This window comes from Myxine glutinosa, chromosome 9, assembly GCF_964187855.1.
Source record: "Myxine glutinosa chromosome 9, kmMyxGlut1.1, whole genome shotgun sequence".
In the NCBI taxonomy this organism is placed as follows: Eukaryota; Metazoa; Chordata; class Myxini; order Myxiniformes; family Myxinidae; genus Myxine; species Myxine glutinosa.
In genome coordinates this window covers 18,360,527-18,385,591 of record NC_136269.1, presented here as the reverse complement: position 1 = coordinate 18,385,591, position 25,065 = coordinate 18,360,527, and the positions used below count along the sequence as shown (strand labels likewise).

General features: G+C 39.6%; 1 protein-coding gene across 2 annotated transcripts in view; it reads right to left on the bottom strand.

The window, feature by feature from the left end:
- The window catches only part of KIAA0586 (KIAA0586 ortholog), a 414,056-nt gene that overhangs the window by 319,428 nt on the left and 69,563 nt on the right, over positions 1–25,065 (bottom strand). For both annotated transcript variants that reach the window (XM_078784140.1, XM_068129752.2), the window contains one exon: positions 16,678–16,828. In XM_078784140.1, coding sequence (XP_078640266.1) covers positions 16,678–16,828 — 151 coding nt within the window. The remainder of the gene's footprint in view (positions 1–16,677; positions 16,829–25,065) is intronic.

Genomic DNA, 25,065 nt, shown 5'->3' with positions numbered 1-25,065 from the left:
TCTCCTTCTCCCAGATACTCCAGATATTTATTTATTTTCTCCTTCTCCCAGATACTTCAGATATTTATTTATTTTCTCCTTCTCCCTGATACTTCAGATATTTATTTATTTTCTCCTTCTCCCAGATACTTCAGATATTTATTTATTTTCTCCTTCTCCCTGATACTCCAGATATTTATTTATTTTCTCCTTCTCCCAGATACTCCAGATATTTATTTATTTTCTCCTTCTCCCTGATACTCCAGATATTTATTTATTTTCTCCTTCTCCCTGATACTCCAGATATTTATTTATTTTCTCCTTCTCCCAGATACTCCAGATATTTATTTATTTTCTCCTTCTCCCTGATACTCCAGATATTTATTTATTTTCTCCTTCTCCCTGATACTCCAGATATTTATTTATTTTCTCCTTCTCCCTGATACTCCAGATATTTATTTATTTTCTCCTTCTCCCTGATACTCCAGATATTTATTTATTTTCTCCTTCTCCCTGATACTCCAGATATTTATTTATTTTCTCCTTCTCCCTGATACTCCAGATATTTATTTATTTTCTCCTTCTCCCTGATACTCCAGATATTTATTTATTTTCTCCTTGATACTCCAGATATTTATTTATTTTCTCCTTCTCCCAGATACTCCAGATATTTATTTATTTTCTCCTTCTCCCTGATACTCCAGATATTTATTTATTTTCTCCTTCTCCCAGATACTCCAGATATTTATTTATTTTCTCCTTCTCCCTGATACTTCAGATATTTATTTATTTTCTCCTCCTCCAAGATAATCCAGATATTTATTTATTTTCTCCTTCTCCCAGATACTCCAGATATTTATATATTTTCTCCTTCTCCCAGATACTCCAGATATTTATTTATTTTCTCCTTCTCCCAGATACTTCAGATATTTATTTATTTTCTCCTTCTCCCTGATACTTCAGATATTTATTTATTTTCTCCTTCTCCCAGATACTTCAGATATTTATTTATTTTCTCCTTCTCCCTGATACTCCAGATATTTATTTATTTTCTCCTTCTCCCAGATACTCCAGATATTTATTTATTTTCTCCTTCTCCCTGATACTCCAGATATATATATATATTTTCTCCTTCTCCCTGATACTCCAGATATTTATTTATTTTCTCCTTCTCCCTGATACTCCAGATATTTATTTATTATCTCCTTCTCCCTGATACTCCAGATATTTATTTATTTTCTCCTTCTCCCTGATACTCCAGATATTTATTTATTTTCTCCTTCTCCCTGATACTCCAGATATTTATTTATTTTCTCCTTCTCCCTGATACTCCAGATATTTATTTATTTTCTCCTTCTCCCAGATACTTCAGATATTTATTTATTTTCTCCTTCTCCCTGATAGTTCAGATATTTATTTATTTTCTCCTTCTCCCTGATACTCCAGATATTTATATATTTTCTCCTTCTCCCTGATACTCTAGATATTTATTTATTTTCTCCTTCTCCCTGATACTCCAGATATTTATATATTTTCTCCTTCTCCCTGATACTCCAGATATTTATTTATTTTCTCCTCCTCCAAGATACTCCAGATATTTATTTATTTTCTCCTTCTCCCTGATACTCCAGATATTTATTTATTTTCTCCTTCTCCCTGATCCTCCAGATATTTATATATTTTCTCCTTCTCCCTGATACTCCAGATATTTATTTATTTTCTCCTTCTCCCCGATACTTCAGATATTTATTTATTTTCTCCTTCTCCCTGATACTCCAGATATTTATTTATTTTCTCCTTCTCCCTGATACTCCAGATATTTATTTATTTTCTCCTTCTCCCAGATACTCCAGATATTTATTTATTTTCTCCTTCTCCCTGATACTCCAGATATTTATTTATTTTCTCCTTCTCCCCGGTACTCCAGATATTTATTTATTTTCTCCTTCTCCCTGGTACTCCAGATATTTATTTATTTTCTCCTTCTCCCTGATACTCCAGATATTTATTTATTTTCTCCTTCTCCCCGGTACTCCAGATATTTATTTATTTTCTCCTTCTCCCTGATACTCCAGATATTTATTTATTTTCTCCTTCTCCCTGATACTCCAGATATTTATTTATTTTCTCCTTCTCCCTGATACTCCAGATATTTATTTATTTTCTCCTTCTCCCTGGTACTCCAGATATTTATTTATTTTCTCCTTCTCCCTGGTACTCCAGATATTTATTTATTTTCTCCTTCTCCCTGATACTCCAGATATTTATTTATTTTCTCCTTCTCCCTGGTACTCCAGATATTTATTTATTTTCTCCTTCTCCCTGATACTCCAGATATTTATTTATTTTCTCCTTCTCCCCGGTACTCCAGATATTTATTTATTTTCTCCTTCTCCCTGATACTCCAGATATTTATTTATTTTCTCCTTCTCCCTGGTACTCCAGATATTTATTTATTTTCTCCTTCTCCCTGGTACTCCAGATATTTAGATATTTTCTCCTTCTCCCTGACACTCCAGATATTTATTTATTTTCTCCTTCTCCCTGACACTCCAGATATTTATTTATTTTCTCCTTCTCCCTGGTACTCCAGATATTTAGATATTTTCTCCTTCTCCCTGACACTCCAGATATTTATTTATTTTCTCCTTCTCCCTGATACTCCAGATATTTATTTATTTTCTCCTTCTCCCTGATACTCCAGATATTTATATATTTTCTCCTTCTCCCTGATACTCCAGATATTTAGATATTTTCTCCTTCTCCCTGATACTCCAGATATTTAGATATTTTCTCCTTCTCCCTGACACTCCAGATATTTATTTATTTTCTCCTTCTCCCTGATACTCCAGATATTTATTTATTTTCTCCTTCTCCCTGATACTCCAGATATTTATATATTTTCTCCTTCTCCCTGATACTCCAGATATTTATTTATTTTCTCCTTCTACCTGATACTCCAGATATTTATTTATTTTCTCCTTCTCCCTGATACTCCAGATATTTATTTATTTTCTCCTTCTCCCTGGTACTCCAGATATTTATTTATTTTCTCCTTCTCCCTGATACTCCAGATATTTATTTATTTTCTCCTTCTCCCTGATACTCCAGATATTTATATATTTTCTCCTTCTCCCTGATACTCCAGATATTTATTTATTTGCTCCTTCTCCCTGATACTCCAGATATTTATTTATTTTCTCCTTCTCCCTGGTACTCCAGATATTTATTTATTTTCTCCTTCTCCCTGGTACTCCAGATATTTATTTATTTTCTCCTTCTCCCAGATACTCCAGATATTTAGATATTTTCTCCTTCTCCCTGACACTCCAGATATTTATTTATTTTCTCCTTCTCCCTGATACTCCAGATATTTATTTATTTTCTCCTTCTCCCTGATACTCCAGATATTTATATATTTTCTCCTTCTCCCTGATACTCCAGATATTTAGATATTTTCTCCTTCTCCCTGATACTCCAGATATTTAGATATTTTCTCCTTCTCCCTGACACTCCAGATATTTATTTATTTTCTCCTTCTCCCTGATACTCCAGATATTTATTTATTTTCTCTTTCTCCCTGATACTCCAGATATTTATTTATTTTCTCCTTCTCCCTGATACTCCAGATATTTATATATTTTCTCCTTCTCCCTGATACTCCAGATATTTATTTATTTTCTCCTTCTCCCTGATACTCCAGATATTTATTTATTTTCTCCTTCTCCCTGATACTCCAGATATTTATTTTCTCCTTCTCCCTGATATGCCAGATATTTATTTATTTTCTCCTTCTCCCTGATACTACAGATATTTATTTATTTTCTCCTTCTCCCTGATACTCCAGATATTTATATATTTTCTCCTTCTCCCAGATACTCCAGATATTTATATATTTTCTCCTTCTCCCTGATATTCCAGATATTTATTTATTTTCTCCTTCTCCCTGATACTCCAGATATTTATTTATTTGCTCCTTCTCCCTGATACTCCAGATATTTATATATTTTCTCCTTCTCCCTGATACTCCAGATATTTATTTATTTTCTCCTCCTCCAAGATAATCCAGATATTTATTTATTTTCTCCTTCTCCCTGATACTCCAGATATTTATTTATTTTCTCCTTCTCCCAGATACTTCAGATATTTATTTATTTTCTCCTTCTCGCTGATACTTCAGATATTTATTTATTTTCTCCTTCTCCCAGATACTTCAGATATTTATTTATTTTCTCCTTCTCCCTGATACTTCAGATATTTATTTATTTTCTCCTTCTCCCTGATACTCCAGATATTTATTTATTTTCTCCTTCTCCCTGATACTCCAGATATTTATTTATTTTCTCCTTCTCCCTGAAACTCCAGATATTTATATATTTTCTCCTTCTTCCTGATATTTATTTATTTTCTCCTTCTCCCTGATACTCCAGATATTTATTTATTTTCTCCTTCTCCCTGATACTCCAGATATTTATATATTTTCTCCTTCTCCCTGATACTCCAGATATTTATTTACTTTCTCCTTCTCCCTGATACTCCAGATATTTATTTATTTTCTCCTTCTCCCTGATACTCCAGATATTTATTTTCTCCTTCTCCCTGATACGCCAGATATTTATTTATTTTCTCCTTCTCCCTGATACTACAGATATTTATTTATTTTCTCCTTCTCCCTGATACTCCAGATATTTATTTATTTTCTCCTTCTCCCAGATACTCCAGATATTTATATATTTTCTCCTTCTCCCTGATACTCCAGATATTTAGATATTTTCTCCTTCTCCCTGATACTCCAGATATTTATTTATTTTCTCATTCTCCCTGATACTCCAGATATTTATTTATTTTCTCCTTCTCCCTGATACTCCAGATATTTATTTATTTTCTCCTTCTCCCAGATACTCCAGATATTTATTTATTTTCTCCTTCTCCCAGATACTCCAGATATTTATTTATTTTCTCCTTCTCCCTGATACTCCAGATATTTATTTATTTTCTCCTTCTCCCTGATACTCCAGATATTTATTTATTTTCTCCTTCTCCCTGATACTCCAGATATTTAGATATTTTCTCCTTCTCCCTGATACTCCAGATATTTATTTATTTTCTCATTCTCCCTGATACTCCAGATATTTATTTATTTTCTCCTTCTCCCTGATACTCCAGATATTTATTTATTTTCTCCTTCTCCCAGATACTCCAGATATTTATTTATTTTCTCCTTCTCCCAGATACTCCAGATATTTATTTATTTTCTCCTTCTCCCTGATACTCCAGATATTTATTTATTTTCTCCTTCTCCCTGATACTCCAGATATATATATATTTTCTCCTCTCCCTGATACTCCAGATATTTATTTATTTTCTCCTTCTCCCTGATACTCCAGATATTTATTTATTTTCTCCTTCTCCCAGATACTCCAGATATTTATTTATTTTCTCCTTCTCCCTGATACTCCAGATATTTATTTATTTTCTCCTCCCTGATAATCCAGATATTTATTTATTTTCTCCTTCTCCCTGATACTCCAGATATTTATTTATTTTCTCCTTCTCCCTGATACTCCAGATATTTATTTATTTTCTCCTTCTCCCTGATACTCCAGATATTTATTTATTTTCTCCTTCTCCCAGATACTCCAGATATTTATATATTTTCTCCTTCTCCCAGATACTCCAGATATTTATTTATTTTCTCCTTCTCCCTGATACTCCAGATATTTATTTATTTTCTCCTTCTCCCTGATACTCCAGATATTTATATATTTTCTCCTTCTCCCTGATATTTATTTATTTTCTCCTTCTCCCTGATACTTCAGATATTTATTTATTTTCTCCTTCTCCCTGATACTCCAGATATTTATTTATTTTCTCCTTCTCCCTGATACTCCAGATATTTATTTATTTTCTCCTTCTCCCTGATACTCCAGATATTTATTTATTTTCTCCTTCTCCCTGATACTCCAGATATTTATTTATTTTCTCCTTCTCCCTGATACTCCAGATATTTATTTATTTTCTCCTTCTCCCTGATACTCCAGATATTTATATATTTTCTCCTTCTCCCAGATACTCCAGATATTTATTTATTTTCTCCTTCTCCCTGAAACTCCAGATATTTATATATTTTCTCCTTCTCCCTGATACTCCAGATATTTATTTATTTTCTCCTTCTCCCAGATACTCCAGATATTTATTTATTTTCTCCTTCTCCCTGATACTCCAGATATTTATTTATTTTCTCCTTCTCCCAGATACTCCAGATATTTATATATTTTCTCCTTCTCCCTGATACTCCAGATATTTATTTATTTTCTCCTTCTCCCTGATACTCCAGATATTTATTTATTTTCTCCTTCTCCCTGATACTCCAGATATTTATATATTTTCTCCTTCTCCTTGATACTTCAGATATTTATTTATTTTCTCCTTCTCCCTGATACTCCAGATATTTATTTATTTTCTCCTTCTCCCTGATACTCCAGATATTTATTTATTTTCTCCTTCTCCCTGATACTCCAGATATTTATTTATTTTCTCCTTCTCCCTGATACTCCAGATATTTATTTATTTTCTCCTTCTCCCTGATACTCCAGATATTTATTTATTTTCTCCTTCTCCCTGATACTCCAGATATTTATTTATTTTCTCCTTCTCCCTGATACTCCAGATATTTATTTATTTTCTCCTTCTCCCTGATACTCCAGATATTTATTTATTTTCTCCTTCTCCCTGATACTCCAGATATTTATTTATTTTCTCCTTCTCCCTGATACTCCAGATATTTATTTATTTTCTCCTTCTCCCTGATACTCCAGATATTTATTTATTTTCTCCTTCTCCCTGATACTCCAGATATTTATTTATTTTCTCCTTCTCCCTGATACTCCAGATATTTATTTATTTTCTCCTTCTCCCTGATACTCCAGATATTTATTTATTTTCTCCTTCTCCCTGATACTCCAGATATTTATTTATTTTCTCCTTCTCCCTGATACTCCAGATATTTATTTATTTTCTCCTTCTCCCAGATACTCCAGATATTTATTTATTTTCTCCTTCTCCCTGATACTCCAGATATTTATTTATTTTCTCCTTCTCCCTGATACTCCAGATATTTATATATTTTCTCCTTCTCCCAGATACTCCAGATATTTATTTATTTTCTCCTTCTCCCTGAAACTCCAGATATTTATATATTTTCTACTTCTCCCTGATATTTATTTATTTTCTCCTTCTCCCTGATGCTCCAGATATTTATTTATTTTCTCCTTCTCCCTGGTACTCCAGATATTTATTTATTTTCTCCTTCTCCCAGATACTCCAGATATTTATATATTTTCTCCTTCTCCCAGATACTCCAGATATTTATTTATTTTCTCCTTCTCCCTGAAACTCCAGATATTTATATATTTTCTCCTTCTCCCTGATATTTATTTATTTTCTCCTTCTCCCTGATACTCCAGATATTTATTTATTTTCTCCTTCTCCCTGATACTCCAGATATTTATTTATTTTCTCCTTCTCCCTGGTACTCCAGATATTTATTTATTTTCTCCTTCTCCCTGATACTCCAGATATTTATTTATTTTCTCCTTCTCCCTGATCCTCCAGATATTTATATATTTTCTCCTTCTCCCTGATACTCCAGATATTTATTTATTTTCTCCTTCTCCCTGATCCTCCAGATATTTATTTATTTTCTCCTTCTCCCTGGTACTCCAGATATTTATTTATTTTCTCCTTCTCCCTGATGCTCCAGATATTTATTTATTTTCTCCTTCTCCCTGGTACTCCAGATATTTATTTATTTTCTCCTTCTCCCTGGTACTCTAGATATTTATTTATTTTCTCCTTCTCCCTGGTACTCCAGATATTTATTTATTTTCTCCTTCTCCCTGGTACTCTAGATATTTATTTATTTTCTCCTTCTCCCTGGTACTCCAGATATTTATTTATTTTCTCCTTCTCCCTGGTACTCCAGATATTTATTTATTTTCTCCTTCTCCCTGATACTCCAGATATTTATTTATTTTCTCCTTCTCCCTGATACTCCAGATATTTATTTATTTTCTCCTTCTCCCTGGTACTCCAGATATTTATTTATTTTCTCCTTCTCCCTGGTACTCCAGATATTTATTTATTTTCTCCTTCTCCCTGATACTCCAGATATTTAGATATTTTCTCCTTCTCCCTGACACTCCAGATATTTATTTATTTTCTCCTTCTCCCTGATACTCCAGATATTTATTTATTTTCTCCTTCTCCCTGATACTCCAGATATTTATATATTTTCTCCTTCTCCCTGATACTCCAGATATTTATATATTTTCTCCTTCTCCCTGATACTCCAGATATTTATTTATTTTCTCCTTCTCCCTGATACTACAGATATTTATTTATTTTATGTCACTTTTATTGTAATTTGTGGTGCGATGGCGACAGGCAGCACTTTTGCACCTTTTTCACTTCAGTCCATCACTCTGTCTAATGAAGAAGTTATCATATTCGTCCACATTGATAAGGTGCTCGTTTAGGCACAAGTTCTGGCTGCTCGGTGTGGTCGCACAGAAAGGTCGAAACAAAAGGGTCGTTTGGAGATTGGAGGTCACACCTTCAAGGTGGTACAAGCAATAGGTGGTGCACTGCTATGTTCTGCGTCTGCCATCCCCACCCACCACCTTTTGGACCGCCATTAACCTTCCCCAATCCCAACGTAGTTGCAGGTTACAGTGTTTCCGTCTCTCCTCCTTTCCTGGTGGTTTACGCCCTCGCTTGTTGTGCCAACCTGTGGTGCCACCAAGTGAATTGCGTTTTTACCCTCCATCACCCAAATTTTACTTCAATCTCAATCTTAACATAATAGATGTATTCTCCATTAAGGAAGCTTTCCTGGCGGCAACCTTTTGGTTATGACCATCGGGACCATGAGGATTATAAATGGCACTCAGGTAAGTCATTCGAAGAAGGTAAATGTCCACAGTGCTGCTCGCTTGTCCACGCTTTACAATTCCGCTACCTCAAAATGCCAGGTTATAAAAACCAAAGTTGGCTTCACTGGCCACAAGGGTAGTGAAGGTGAAATGGAGTGATGCCAAACACGAATAAAAAGGTTACTTTCTCAAAACCAGAGAGACTTAGAGGTATCCAACTGAGAGCATATGCAGCACGGCATGACAGCTGCCTGGTGTGTACCCACTAGCTTTGTCATGCATGCACGCTCGGCCTGGATCATTTCCATCTGGCTACACGTACACATACTCTTAAAAGGTTCACTAATTAGCGACGCCCACCGGATGGCATGCATATACACGGCCATCATCAACAAACCCCTGCAAAGCTGGTGCCGTGTGTGTGTTTAAGGCAAGTCGAGCAAGTTTACAACAAAGAAACCTGGCTAGATACAAATCACTCCGGGCAGTGGCCAATCACGGGTTTGTAAATAAAACCCCCACACAGAACAGCACGGAGGGATTACTTTACTGAGAAACTGATGCCATACAGGACCTACGCCTCATGAGCAACATCGGCCAACGTAGTCCTTCAATGGCAGCTTGAACCTTCAACTGAATCATCATTATTGTTGTGTTTTTACATGAACCTGGAATCTCCTGCGATGAAGCTACCTCCGAGGGCCTTTCACTCTCTCACCGCAGGCAGGTTGGTGGTCTTTCCGTCTTCTACCGACTCCTCTCCGGCCTTGCTCCCCCAGCTCTCTCTGTGCTCTGTCCCACAAATATTCCTACAGGTCGCACAAGATCTGCCAGCAACCCTCTTATGGTTAAACTGCCAAAATCAAGACTCTCTGCTCACCTTCACTCCTCTTTTCTCCCGCCTCTGGAACAAACTCCCTCACTCTCTTCAATCCCACTCCACCCTCCAGGTCTTTAAAACAGCTGTTCACCACCATCTCTTATCTTCCCCCTTCCAAAACCTTGATCTTTTCTTCCCCCGTTAATTCACCCCAGATGCACTTTTTTTGAAATACCGACTTCTTTCCTGGAAGTCCTAGCAGTGTCCATGTGTTTTTTATTTTACCTCTCCCACCCCCTTCCCATGCCTCCTCCCCCCAAGCCCTCTCCCTCCCACAGATCTCCCGATGTCCCTGCTCTCCATCTTGTCTCCCGCTCCCTTAATCATATGTTTTGTTTTACGTGTCATTTTGTGTTTTTGTGATCAATGTTAGCTCTTACACGAGCCTCGATCTTGTATACAAAAAAAAGAAAAAAAGAAGAACCTGATTAATTACAAATGGGCGACAGTATAACCACCTTTAGAGGCCATTTTTCCCCACAAGCAGGGGTTGGCCTTTTTCGGGGACCGTGGTTGTTGTTGTTTTTTGGTCGCCTTTTTGAAGCAATGTTTTGTTCTGGTCATGCAATCCATGTCGGTTCCAGCTCACGGTGAGCTTCAACTACTTCAATTACCCCGTGCTGGCTTAATGTGTTGCTCAATGCGCGTTTCTGGAGCTCCTTCTCACCAACATTCCCTGGACACGATTCCCTATTCCCTATTCCTATTCTATTCCCTATTCCCTATTCCTAGGGAACAACTATTCCCTGGACTGGGTAAAAGTAAAAAGATTTCTTCAAAGTAAAGCAAAACAAAACACAAGGACCAGTGTTAGAAAAACGACGACATTAGCTCGTCTCACTCATGGGTCCGGAATCAGTCGGACGACAGTGCAGACATCACAACTCACAGAACGACTCCATACCCAAGAACATCCCTCATTGCTCAATCGTGATGATCAACGAGCGAGAACATCTTTTGATCGCACACCTGGGATACCTTCCCCGACAACATTCCAACAGAAACCAAAAGTGCAAGATTGTCATCACAAAGCATGAGACTTTGGCACGTGTTGAAGAACCTCGCCCTCATGGCAAACAAACCAGCAACCCCTCACCTTAACTCCCCACACACCTGCTCGCTCCCCCCTATGCCCACCCTCACCCTCATTCATGCCCCTTCCAATCCCCGCCATCAAATGTCTCCTAAACCCATGCTCCACGTCAACCATGAGGCAATGATAGGTTGTGAGTTCATAAAGGTCCTCTGAAAAATGTTACTGGTTTTTCAAAAAGTAACACACGAGAATATTTCAGTGTTTTTTTTCTTCAGAAGATCATTTTTTAATTACCTCCGCCACCAAAGGTGGATGGAGGTTATGTTTTCACCCCTGTCTGTCTGTCTGTCTGTGAACAAAACATCTCTCAAAGTTGTGGACAGATTCAGACGAAATTTGGCAGAGAGGTAGCGTATGTCACAAGGACAAAATTATTAGATTTTGATGAAGATCCGGATTCGCATCCGGCTACTAGAATTTTTAAAGTGATTCTTAACCATTGGGAGATCGGGCCAGAAAACGATACATTGCAGGATATCTCAAAAAATCGCGGACGGATTTGGATGAAACTTGGTGGACCGGTTGGGTGTCTGACAAGGACAAACAGATTTCGATTTTGGTGAAGATCTGAATATGGATTCGGATACGAGAATTATTTAGTTTTTTAAAAGTGATTCTTCACCATTGAGCGATAGAGCCAAACACAACATATATCAGGAGATCTCATGGATTTGGATAAAACTTGGTGGACAGGTTGTGTGTGTGACAAGGAGGAAGGGATTCAATTTTGGTGAAGATTCGGATCCGGTTAGTAGAATTTTTAAGCGATTCTTCACCATTGGGAGATCGGGCCAAATAAGATATATAGCAGGGTATCTCAAAAAGTTGTGGACGGATGATTTTGATTAAACGTGATTCTGTATTGTGATTTTCTGGTCTACCACGGGATACAAAACGTAAACTGTTCATCTGGTGGAGGTATGCTCTCCACTGAGTGCCGTTCTAGTTAATTTCTGAGATTTTGGATTTGTGAAACCATTTTTGATTTCTGAACTTAAACATACATCAATGTCAGTGATTTTGGATTATTGAGGTCAATCATTTTCCACATTAAAAAGTGTGATCTCAAAGGTGGCTCCTCAATCGGCAAAACACAACGAGGACACTGCACGGGGACATTTTTCATCCACCTGTTCCTTTCACACTATTTTGTCATGGATTGGAGAAGAAGGCCGAAAGAGGAGATCCAATGTTGAAACAATCCGCGTCCCGTTAACTCTGCACATTAAAATTCCTCCTGACTCTACATTTATTTTTGCTAGAATAATTTACAGCCTCCTCTTCTTCCACATCTCAGCCTCGCACTACCTCATTTGCATCCCCCACACATGCAAAAAAGAACAAATCTGCACGTAGGCCAGAGGAATGGGAATGAAGATCCGCAGGGGGTGTGGATGGTATGCACTCTGCAAATTAGCTTCACAAAACATTCGAGAGCACCAGGTGCTTGGGGCTCCCAACTCGGTTAGCACGACCTCTTCTGGAACTCACGACTGCTTTCACGACATCTAAAATCTAAAAATCTATTTTCTTCCATTTGGTCCCATGTTGCCAAAATCCTCTCAGGCCTGAACCGTAAGAGCGACTGGAACCTTGCTTCACACTCTCACGTCACGTTTGGACATCACTTTGAGCAGTCGGGCTCAGAAACCTGATCACATCACAGCAATTCTCAAAATGCTCCAGAGGCTTCCAACACATCAACAATATTTTACGTCTCACCTTCTTATACCTATACAGTATCTCATATATACCAAGAGTTTTGGCGAAAGCAACGACTCAAACTATCACCATCATCACATGCGTATACATCTCACCTTATTATACCTCTACACATGTCTATAAATCTCACCTTATCATACCTATATACATGTCTATACATCTCACCTTATTTATATCTATATATATATATGTCTATACATCTCACATTATTTATACAGTCGTGGCCAAAAATATTAGCACCCTTGCACTTTTTCCAAATAACTCCCAATTTCTTCCAGAAAATTGTTGAAATTATAAAATCTCTTGGTATCCACAAATGTATTTCTTTGGTTTGCAGTGGAAAAAAAAACAAAAAAAGCTGAAAAGAATTACTAAATCTTAGCTTATTCCACACAAAAATCCTAAAATGGCCCAGACAATATTATTGGCACATTTTAGAAGTTGTTAGAAATAATTAGATTTCAAGCAGGTGAGTCACCTTTACTTTGGAATTGAACTAACCTATGGTGAGGTGCAGGTGCCTGTAGTATAAAAATCACTCAGTCAACCAGTTTGAATGGAGAAAAGGAGTCATTCTGCTGTTTTGTGTCACTGTGTGTACCACAATGAGCATGGAGAAAAGAAAGAAAACCAGAGAATTGTCTGAGGAGGTCAGACACAGGATTGTAGCCAAGCATGGACAATCTCAAGGCTACAAGTCCATCTCCAGAGACCTTGATGTTCCTGTGTTCACTGGACGCAATGTTATCAGGAAGTTTAAGGCCCATGGCACTGTAGCCAACCTCCCTGGACGTGGCCACAAGAGAAAACTTGATCGAAGATTGCAGCGAAGGATTGTTCGAATGGTGGAGAAAGCACCTCGATCAACTGCCAAACAGATTTAAGTTGACCTTCAGACACAAGGTACGACAGTTGCAACTCGCACCATCCATCGCCAACTCAATGAAAGGAGGTTCTATGGTAGGAGACCCAGGAGGACCCCACTGCTGAGAGAGAGACAAAAGAAAGACCGACTGGAGTTTGCCAAAACACATCTGAACAAGCCAAAATCCTTCTGGGAGAATGGCCTGTGGACAGATGAGACCAAATTAGAGGCTTTTTGACAAGCACATCATCTCTATGTTTAAAGAAAGCAAAATGAAGCCTTCAAAGAAAGAACACCTTCCCCACAGTCAAACATGGAGGAGGTTCAGTGATGTTTTGGGGTTGCTGTGCTGCCTCTGGCAATGGGTGCCTTGAATGTGTACATGGCATCATGAAATTAGGAGATTATTAAGGAATTTGGAGCGCAATGTTCAACCCAGTGTCAAAAAGCTGGGTCTCCGTCGAATGTCATGGGTCGTGCAGCAGGACAATGACCCAAAACACATTTCAAAAAGCATCCAGGAATGGTTCAAGACAAAACTCTGGACTGTTCTGAAGTGGCCAGCAATGAGTCCAGATCTAAATCCCATTGAACACCAGTGGGGAGATCTGAAAACAGCAATTGGGAGAAGGCTCCCTTCAAATCTGGGAGAACTGGAGCAGTTTGCACAAGAAGAGTGGATCAAACTGCCAGTAGAGAGGTGTAGGAAGCTCATTCATGGCTATAGGAAGCGATTGACTGCAGTTATTTTGTCCAAAGTCTGTGCTAACAAATATTAAGTCACAGGTGTCAATAATTTTGTCAATGCCATTTCTTTTTATTTTATGATTTAAAAGGATACAATAAGTTCTGAATCAAAAACAAAGGTTCTGTAATATCAACAGTGAAATAAAGAATTGTGGAGACCAAATACTTTTGTCAATTTCAACTTATTTTAAGAGAAAATTGTGAGTTATTTGAAAAAAGTGCAAGGGTGCCAATATTTTTGACCACGACTATACCTATATACATGTCTATACATCACAGCCCTGGGAATTTCGGGTTGTTCCCTGCACCAAGATGAACACTTGGTGATCGAGCATTGTTCAGTTATGATCCAAGAATGTGGAACTCTCTAAGCCTTTTAAATCCTGCAATGCCTCATCAGTTCCAGGTTGTAAAATGTCCTTCAAACTCCAATCTTTTGTGTACTTTTTATGAATCTACACCCTCGTTATTGTAATCTTTTTATTTCTAACTCATTTTCATTTTATATTTCCTTTGTAAAGCACATATTTTACCTACAATGAAAAGCACCAAATATAAATGGATTGATCGATCGATTGACACAATGTAGTCATTTTTTTGTCATTCAAAACGTATTTGTAACATCACAGATATAAGAAGAAAGAGCAATCAGAGATTGCAGACCCACGTCAGGACGTGTTTTTAGTGGTTTCAAGGTTTTTGTGTTAAAAAAAAAAATGCCGGCCGAACCACGTGACCGATGACGGCATTATTTTTTGGTTTTTTTCTCCACCAATTTAGCCCTCGATGACGCTCAAGAAATTTCATCTTGATCGAATGAAGTTTTGTACTTGTTGAATAATGACGTCATAATGGAGGCACCTATGACATCATCATTAACATATGGTATTCCACATGGAGAGTTCTTTACAATGAGCCATATCTCAAATTTTTCTATGCAGCGCTTTCGGAGATATGGAGGTGCAAAGTTTTACGTTTTTTCCAAGATGGCGCCCCTACCACGTGACATATCACGTCATAATTATCATTAAAAATTCTACAGGTGGAGTTTCACCTGTCAATTGGACCAACGGTTGCAGAGAAAATTATATATATTCTGTGCGGACAAACAGACAGACAAACGGACTCAAATGCAATACCCTCTCTTTTGGCGAGGGTAACTAGAAAGTATCCAAAAATGCAGAGCCCTCCGCGTCCGCTTTGTACTCAAACTAAAGTAGAGAAAAACAACAGCTAAAAAAAAAGAAAGAAAATAATTCTATTGATTGGTCTTCTCCATATTCTAATCAAAAAGATTTGTTGAAAATAGCTCTAATGGTTAAAAAAAAAAAAACCGTTATGGCTGGGACAGGGCACAGACAGACAGACGGACAGACAGACATGCAATTGCAAACTCCCATTTCCTGCTGCATGGTGGACTGGCTAATAATAAAAATAAATTAGAAGGAAAAAAACATTTTGGCTATAAAGTGAAAATCCGAGACAGGATGATGTCACTGCCAAGTTTGATTAATAATTTAAAATTGTGAATGACAATACATTTTTGAATGAGAATTCAATGCAAAAAGGGGGTGCAGAGGGGATCGCGAGGAGGGGATCCTGTCTCCAAGATTCCAAATGACTATAATCTCACAATACATCTCGTGACAGATATAATACGAACGTAAAGGAACAATTGAGTACAGAAGTCACCGGCCACCGTTTATTATCGCTCAGGTAGCCATGTATCAGCAGGAGGTAAGAGGGAACTTGGTGTGAAGAAGGGGGTGGAAATGAGGTGTAATAAATAAATAAAAGGCATGGATATGTGCAGAGTCAGGGATAACTCGTGAAAGCATAATGGAGAAGAGGCTGGAAGAATAAATGATAAAATTTCATAAATCATCATTACGTGTAGATTTAATCATTCCTTTCATGGCATGAAAAGGTAACTTCCAATTGAAAAGGTAACTTTTGCTTGGGTCGGTTAAAGTTAACTTTTGCTTGGGTCGGTTTACTTTAACTGTTAAAAAGAAAACACACTTGCATCGTTGTTGTCTCAATCAAACCATAGGGCCAAAGTGGATACAGGAGAAAACGTAAATGGAGGGATAAGAATGAAGTGTCAATTTTTTGTCCATACATCTCCTGGATGTTGAGCAGGATTTTGAGTTCCAATTTAAGGATGTAGCAAAGTTTGAGAGCTGTGTCAACAAGTACCTGACAGAGTTTCAGGTAAAGGTTTGAATATGTTTTAAGCTGAAGGTTGTCATCATATAAAAAACGTGGACAAATGGTGAAAATCTCACTGCACCTTTTATCTTTACCATTATCATCAGTTTTTGGCATCGGTGTTTGCATCTGTAACGTGAGTAACCGAGTCCTCAATAAGTAAGCAATAAAAGTACTCCGCGTTGATGGAACATAGCAACCCGAATAAATAAATAAAAGTTCAGGGGTGTGGCGGAGGCCTCACCTCTCCAGACACGTCAGGAATGTAGAAGGTGTTGGGCCCGTCATCCTTTGCACAGGACCAGGATCGACGGAGCTCATCAGCAAGCAACGTGGAAGCGGAGTGGTCGATTGCTTTTCCCTGTATTCACCAATCTGCTGTACCGGTACACCATCTACAGCGGCACAAAGAAAACAATGATTGCAGGTAAGGTTGCGGGCCTCAGCCACTGCAAACAATACGGTTATAAACGTGGTGAAAAGATCAATCAAAATAATTGAAATCACCATTACGTGTGGATTTAATCATTCCTTTCATAGCATGAAAAGGTAACTTCCAATTGAAAAGGTAACTTGTTGCTTTAACCCATTTTGGGCCCAGAGTCCTACATATAGTACACCTTGAGAAAATGGTCTCCCGGTAATTATTACAGAAAACGGATGGCCAATGTGTCTGATCACAGAGCAGGTGTCCAAGTTTCATTTGCCCGTGTTATCAGGACACTTGTCCGAATGGTGAGAGATCGAGTGCAGCTCCACACGGTACGACAAGACTGCGCATTGAGTGGTACTTCAAGAAAAGCATCCTACCCCCAACAACAACCTCCCACCCCCAACCACAACTTCTCAACCTACCCCTTCCAAATCAGTCCCATTTTACTCTACCCCTCGATCCCCTCCTCAAGGATCTGCATAACCTCCACAGTAAAAGCACAGCTTCAGAGAATGCCGCATAGTTATTTAAGCGGTGTAGAAACAACAGAATGCTGCCTCGGTCGCTGAGGCCGATCTTCACAAGGCCGTTGACACCTATCGGCTCAAAATTCTTTCAACCGTCACTTTTAACAGTCATTTTACACTGAAGGGAAAACTTATAGGGAGGGCATGGCGATTGTGAAAATGATAGCTTCGAAGAGGTCTTTGACTTCACATAGTAGTAAGCACAAACATGGTGACACTAGTATAGAAATTGTGGGTGGAGTCAGGTGAACTGTCCAACCAATGAGGGGAACTCGAGGGGGTAGAGGGGGGTGGGGGGGGGGGTTGCTTTGATGGGTAAAGAAAATATCATGGTTTAAGACAGAGGATTATTTCAGATGGTGGTGAACAGCCGTCTTGAAGACCTGGATGGAAAAAATGAGATTGAAGAGAATGTGAAAGTTTGTTCCACAGGCAGAAAAAAAGAGGAACTAGAACGGCACTCGGTAGAGCGCATACCTCCACCAGGCGGAACAGTTTGTTTTGTGTCCCAATGAGAGGCCGAATCTGGATTTGGCCATGAACCAAAATCTAATCGTCTTGTTCTTGTCACCGAAACAACTCATCCACCAAGTTTAGTCATAACTCGTCCATAACTTTTTAAATATCATGTTATATATCGCTTTTTGCCCGATCTCTCGATGGTGAAGAATCACTAAAAAGATTAAATAATTCTCGTATCCGAATCCATATTCAGATCTTCACTAAAATTGAATCTATTTGTCCTTGTCAGATACCCAACCGGTCCACCAAGTTTCGTCCAAATCCGTCAATAACTTTTTGAGATATCCTGCTATGTATCGTTTTTGGCCTTATCACTCAATGGTGAAGAATCACTTTAAAAAATTCTACCAGCCGGATCCGAATCCGGATTTTCACCAAAATCTAAACATTTCGTCCTTGTCACATGCACTACATCTCTGCCAAAATTCGTCCGAATCCGTCCACAACTTTTTGATTTATCTTGTTGACAGACAAACAAACAGACAAACAGACAGGGTTGAAAACATAACGTCCATCCAACTTGGGTGGCGGAGGAAACAAGGGACAAACCCAAAATTATCTGAGCTTGAGACGGAGGATTCAAATAAATAGACAGAGCATGAAAACATACATGCAAGTGAGCACTCAATACGAACACCAATCAACAAAGAGAACGGAAAATTTATGGCAGCACAGCCGAATCCATCACGGTTACTTAGTAACTTGGCTTTTTTGGTGTAGGCCTCCCAGAGGACCAAGAGAAGTGACAACTACGAAGTAACCGGAAACAGAGGTTGTAACCAAAAGAATTCTCTCAAATTGAAATGATCAACTTGCGCTTTTAACCACACAAACTTCAGTCAATGTCGCCCAGAAACTCTCTTTAAGGTTCGACTTAAAATGGACTCGTGGGAAGTCACTTTATAAGTATCCATGATATAGGAAAAAAATTCTTGCAGTTTTCCAAGAAGTGCAGAGTTTGCAGTCCTGCCGGACTTGCCATGGCGCAGATAACCTGTGAGGGGACATTTGAACCACAAATCTATGTTCGTAAAGAGGAATCTGGATGGAGACAAAGTAAAAAGGATGTTGTTGTGGGATAGTTCAGTCGTCCCAATGTAACGTGGATTTGTCTACGACACGGTGAGGCGGCTTCAAAATGCCGGCTACACAAACCCACGTCAACCGTCGCGTCACAAGAGGAAAAAAAGGGGGGCTCGCTGGACAGGGGACAAATCAATTGCTTTTGTGATCAAATATAAATTGGATAGCGTAATCGTAATTATTAGACCAGCAACGGTACCCGCCCTATGGGTGGGGCTTCAATTGGGAGGCCCAAATGAAAAGGCAAAATATCAGAAATTGAAGGCTTTTTTTTTTTTTTTAAACGATTTATATAAACATCCATTGAATCATATCACACGCAACTCATCAAAATCTAAACAGTATTTGTGGAATTTCAATAAAAGCCACATCACTGTTCATATCGGTAAATATTTTTCCATCATATTTGGAAAAATTTATCCGGTGTTTGTTTAGAATAGGTACACCGTATCCCTGCGTGTCGTAAGAGGCGACTAAAAGGGTTGGCGTCAGGAAGGGCATCCGGCCATAAAAACATTGCCTCAAAAAGAGAACCATGACAGTTACAACGACATATGGGCAGGGTACAGCCCGAAGTGGAGATCGGTTTCTGAGGTTTGCGACATGGAATGTAGGGACAATGACAGGGAGATCAGGAGAAGTGGTGGAAGTATTGGTCAGAAAAAGAGTGGACATATGTTGTGTGCAGGAGACGAGATGGAAGGGAAGTGGTGTGAGAATGGTGAAGGGTAGGCAGGGACAGAAATACAAGTTTGTGTGGCAAAGGTGCCCAGAGGGCGTGAATGGCGTTGGTGTCCTGTTTTCTGAGGAGTTTGTAGACAGTGTGGTGAGTGTGACCAGAGTGAGTGTAAGGTTGATGATGGTGAAAATGATGATTGGAAAGCTCTTGGTGAACGTCATCTCAGGATATGCTCCGCAGTTTGGTCGGAGCGATGAAGAGGACAAGTTCTGGTGTGCAATAGAGAAGCTGATGGAAAACGTGAAAGATAAGGAAGTTGTTGTGGTAGGAGGAGACCTAAATGGACATGAGGGAAGGAGTATGGACGGTTTTGAGGGAGTTCATGGCGGTTACGGATATGGTGCGAGAAATGCAGAAGGTGAAAGGATTTTGGAGTTTGCTGATGGAGCTGATTTGTTGATTTGTAATACTCAGTTCCAGAAAGAGGACAATAAGCTTGTTACATACACGTCAGGTGGGTCGACGACAACCGTTGACTACCTGCTGGTGCGTAGGCGAGATAGGGGGCACCTCCGGGACACAAAGGTGATCCCGGGGGAGGAGGCTGTTTCACAGCACCACTTGATTGTCTGCGACATAAGGGTGAAAGGTGCGGGGAGAGCTCGGTGGGTGAAGTACCAACCGAGAATTAAGGTGTGGAGGTTTAAAGAGGTGACAGTAAGGGAGGCATTAAAAGAGAGGCTGAGTAGGGTAGAGGATGATGTGGTTGAGCTTGAAAGTGGTTGGATGTCAATGAAAGATAGTCTGTTGGGAGCCGTTGGTGAGGTATGTGGATGGACAAAAGGACCACCGAGGCACTCAGAAACATGGTGGTGGGATGATGAAGTTGGAAAGAAGATTGACGAGAAGAGGAAGAAGTTCAAGGAGTGGCAGAAGGCGAAGGGTATGGGGGCAGAAAAGGGCAGAGCATGAAAGTTATGAGGCAGCCAAGAAGGCTGCAAAGAAAGAGGTAGCAAAGGCGCAGGAGGCATGGAGGAAAATGTTCGGAGAATGCTTGGATTTGGAAGAGGGTCAGAGAGCGGTATTCAGGATTGCAAAGCAGATAGCGAAAGAGAGGTGTGATGTGATGGGGGTGAGTTGCTTGAAGGATGAAGTGGGACAAATCGTTGTGGACCCAGATGGAATTAAAGGAAGATGGAAGTGATATCTGGAAATGCTGTTGAATGCAGAGAAGGAATGGGATGGCAACATAGAGAGTAACTCACTTTTAGGACCGGCAGAGAAGATAACCGAGAAGGAAGTTGAGGAAGCGATAAAAGCAATGAAGAGTAGAAAGGCGGGAGGGCCGACGGGAGTTGTGAGAAATATGTTGAAGGCAGCAGGAAGTTGGGGTGTGAAGAGAATGACAGAGATCTGTAATCTGGTGGTGAAAGAAGGCCGCATTCCAGTGGATTGGGAACTGAGTACCCTCGTCCCTCTATACAAGGGGAAAGGTGACCCTCTGGATTGCAGCTCGTATTGAGCGATAAAGTTATTGGAGCATTGGAATAAAGGTATTGGAAAGGGTGTTGGAGAGGAGAATAAGGAAGAAAGTGAAAATCGACGAAATGCAGTTTGGATTTATGCCAGGAAGAGGAACGACAGACGTGCTTTTTATTGTGAGGCAGTTGCAGGAGAAGTACACGGAGAAGAGGAAGAAGTTGTATCTTGGGTTTGTTGATCTGGAGAAAGCATTAAATAGGGTTCCACGTGAAGTAGTGACATGGGCATTGAGGAAGTTAGAAGTGGAGGAATGGTTGATCAGAGTAGTGATGGCAATGTACAAAAGAGCGCGCACAGCTGAAAGGACGAAGGACGGGAACAGTGGTGAGTTTGAGGTGAAGGTGGGAGTGCATCAGGGGTCGGTACTAAGTCCACTACTATTTGTAGCTGTGATGGAGGTGCTGGTTCGGAACGTAAAAGAGGGTTTTCCGTGGGAGTTGTTGTATGCAGATGATCTGGTGTTGATTGCAGAAAGTATGGATGGACTGAAGGAGAAGATGAACAAGTGGAAGGAATGTATGGAGACAAAAGGTCTGAAGGTGTATATCGGAAAAAAACGAAGGTGATGGCAAGTGGTAAAGCATGTGGTGAGGTGGAAAGAACTGGGAAGTGGCCGTGTGCTGTGTGCAGGAAGGGTGTCGGAGTGAACTCCATTCAATGTACAATGTGCGCTGAGTGGGTTCATCAAAAATGTAGTGGTCTGAGAGGGTCATTAACCAGTGTGGCAGCTACATTCAAGTGTAAGGTGTGCACAGAGGGAGCTGCAGATGGAGGAAATGTTGAGTTGGATCTTGGAGACAGCGTGAAGCTGGAAGGTGTGAAAACATTTTGTTACTTAGGAGACATGCTGAATGGAGAAGGTGGATCAGACTCGGCAACGGTTGCCAGAGTGAGATGTGCATGGAAGAAGTTTTGGGAACTGAGTGGCGTGCTTACGAGGAGGGGAGTGTCGTTGAAGCTGAAGGGAAAGGTGTATGCTGCATGTGTGAGAAGTGTTATGATTTATGGGAGCAAGGCATGGGTAATGAACGTAGAGCAGCAACGAAGGCTGGAAAGGGTGGAAATGTGAATGGTTCGGTGGATGTGTGGAGTATCATTGAGAGAGTGGAAGACAAATGATGAATTGCGAAAGATGATGGGAATGGAGCCTGTGATGGATGCTGTGAAGAGAAACAGTTTGAGATGGTTTGGTCATGTGTTGAGGAAGGATGAAAGTGACTGGTTGAGAAGAGTGATGGAAATGAATGTAGAAGGAAGTAGAGGACGGGGAAGACCGAGAAAGACTTGGCTAAAGATGGTCGAAGAAGAAATGAGGGCAAGGGGGGTAACAAGGGGAGATGCAGAAAATAGGGCAAAATGGAGAAGATTGTCATGGGGACCGCAAGGCTAACCCCCGCTCTTGCAGGGAAAACGGCCTTAAAATGCCTGTTGTTGTTGTTGTTGTTGTTGTATTTGGAAAAACTGGAAAATTGGAAAATTGGGAAAAATTGGAAAATTGGGGAAAATTTGGGAAAACAATATAGCCTATTTTACTCCGGGGGGTCCCAGGATTACCCACCCAAAATTTTGTTGCGGTCGGTTGAGCCGTTTTTGCCGTACCTGGGAACAGGCAGACAGACAGACAGATGGACATATGGACAGACATTTGGTGAATTATAGTAAGATGAAGTTAAGTGAAGGTATAACCAGGAAAATTTAAAACAAAGAAAAAAAAATAGAACAAAAAAAGAAGGTTCTTTCACAATTTGTATGGATTTCTTTATCTCAAGAAAACAGGCCGTATACATTTCCCTAAAGACACAAGAAGGTTTATTTTGGCAAAAGTGCAAGTATGTGCAAGAGCAGAGCCATTTGAGATAGAGACCTGTCAGATGAGAAAGCAACATTGACCTGGAATGAGTGACACCAGTGTTTGGGAGACTTGCATCACAGGATTATATGCAGCTTGGTGAAGGGAGCTTTTCACGGTGTGACATACCACATGACACGTCAGCAAATACCACACGACCTGAGTGACGGGACAGGAAATTGCGTCCACGGTGGGACCTCACATTCGGCTCAGCTCACTGAGGCGCTCATTCCCCTTCCTTTAGGTACTTCAGGTACCTGTGTGCTGCAGGTACAGTTTCACCACATTAAAGTTTCCCATAATTGGCACTTTTTGTAGGATTGTTGGTAATCTCTTCTTTCTTTCATTTTTTGTACACCAAGTCAAGGCTCATACAAGAGCTGACACATAGAAAAAGAGCTTGTATAAGAGCTGACAAAACTGAAACAAAGAAACAAAGCTGGCACTCTGCAGCAAAACCCGATATCAAGATTGGAAATGTTTACAACACGAGGACATGAAGGAACCGAGCAAGTGGTCATGGGTAACGACTCCTCCCTGAAGCCAAATGAGCGCTCGTGACAACTGAAAGGGAGCAAGAGTACCTGCCGTGTCCATCAAAGGTTGTTGGGATAACTTGCGTATCCCAGTGTCAAAGCACTGCGCCCACGGGTAACGCACAGTGGTAGGTGACAGGATAGTGCCACGCGCAAACAAAGGCCTTGCTTGGTTCTACGGACAGACAGACATACAGAAAGTAGGAGTGCGACGTGCGATACCCAATGCTTTAGCTATTCGTGCACTGCAATGCTCAAAGAGTACATAGCCGGAGGTCAAACCGGATCGCATGTACTGAAACAATTTTATCTAAAAAAAACATAGGATATGCGGTAAAGATGCACATGAGAGCAAGTGCTTTGACAAATGATCGTTGGGCTTTCCCTGGGCCAGACTAACGCAGAGGAGAATGTAATTAGAGAAATAGGAATACATTTGTACCAAGGTCGAGAAGCTAAAACCATTCAATGATCATTGGACATATTAAATGCTGACTAATCTATACAGTGCCTTCAGAAAGTATTCACACCCCTCGACTTTAAACACATTTTGTTATGTTGCACCCTGAATTTAAAATGGATTAAATTGAGATTATTTTTTGTCTCTTATCTCCAAATAAATTGGGTGGACAATAATGTCAAAGTGGAAATTTTCTCAGAAATTTTAACAAAACATAAAAAAACTAAATACAAAAACAAGAAGACGTCATGCGGAGCGCAATAATTGCAAAATCCGCCCCCCCCCCCCTCCCCCAAGGAAAAAAATTCCATTGATACAGCAAATTGTCCATTTCATCAAGATTAAAACTGACAATCTTGCTCAAAGCTTGGGTCAACAGGAAAAGTGATGATTTTTCAGATGAAAAATGATTTTGTAAGGTTGACCTTGAGTTGACCTTTGACCTTTTGACCTCAAAAAGTTAGTTTCCCTATTTAGTGACTCAATGTGCAAATGCTGTTCAATTTTCAAGTCAATCGGATGAAAATTGAGGATTTTAAAAACTTGGCCTATGTTGACCTTTTGGCCTATGATGACCTCAAAAATAGTTGGTGGTTGAATTCAGTGACCATAGATGTAAATCCTCTTGGAATTTGAAGTCGATCAAATGAAAATTGGTGATTTTAGAAATTCGGCCTATGTTGACCTTTTGGCCGATGTTCACCTAAAATATAATTTGTGGTTGAATTCAGTGACCAGATATGCAAGTCATCTTCAAATCTCAAGTCAATCGGATGAAAATTGAGGATTTTAGAAATTTAGCAAAGTTTGTGACCTTTGGCCTATGTTGACCTTTTGACCCCCAAAACAATAGGCTTCTCAATTGGGACGACCTATACAACTTGAAGTTTCGTGACGATCGGTTTAGAATTGTGACCTGTAGGCCGGTGACAAACAGACAGACAAACAAACAGACAGACAGAACCACAAACGCAACCAACCAATATACTTGAAAAATCTTC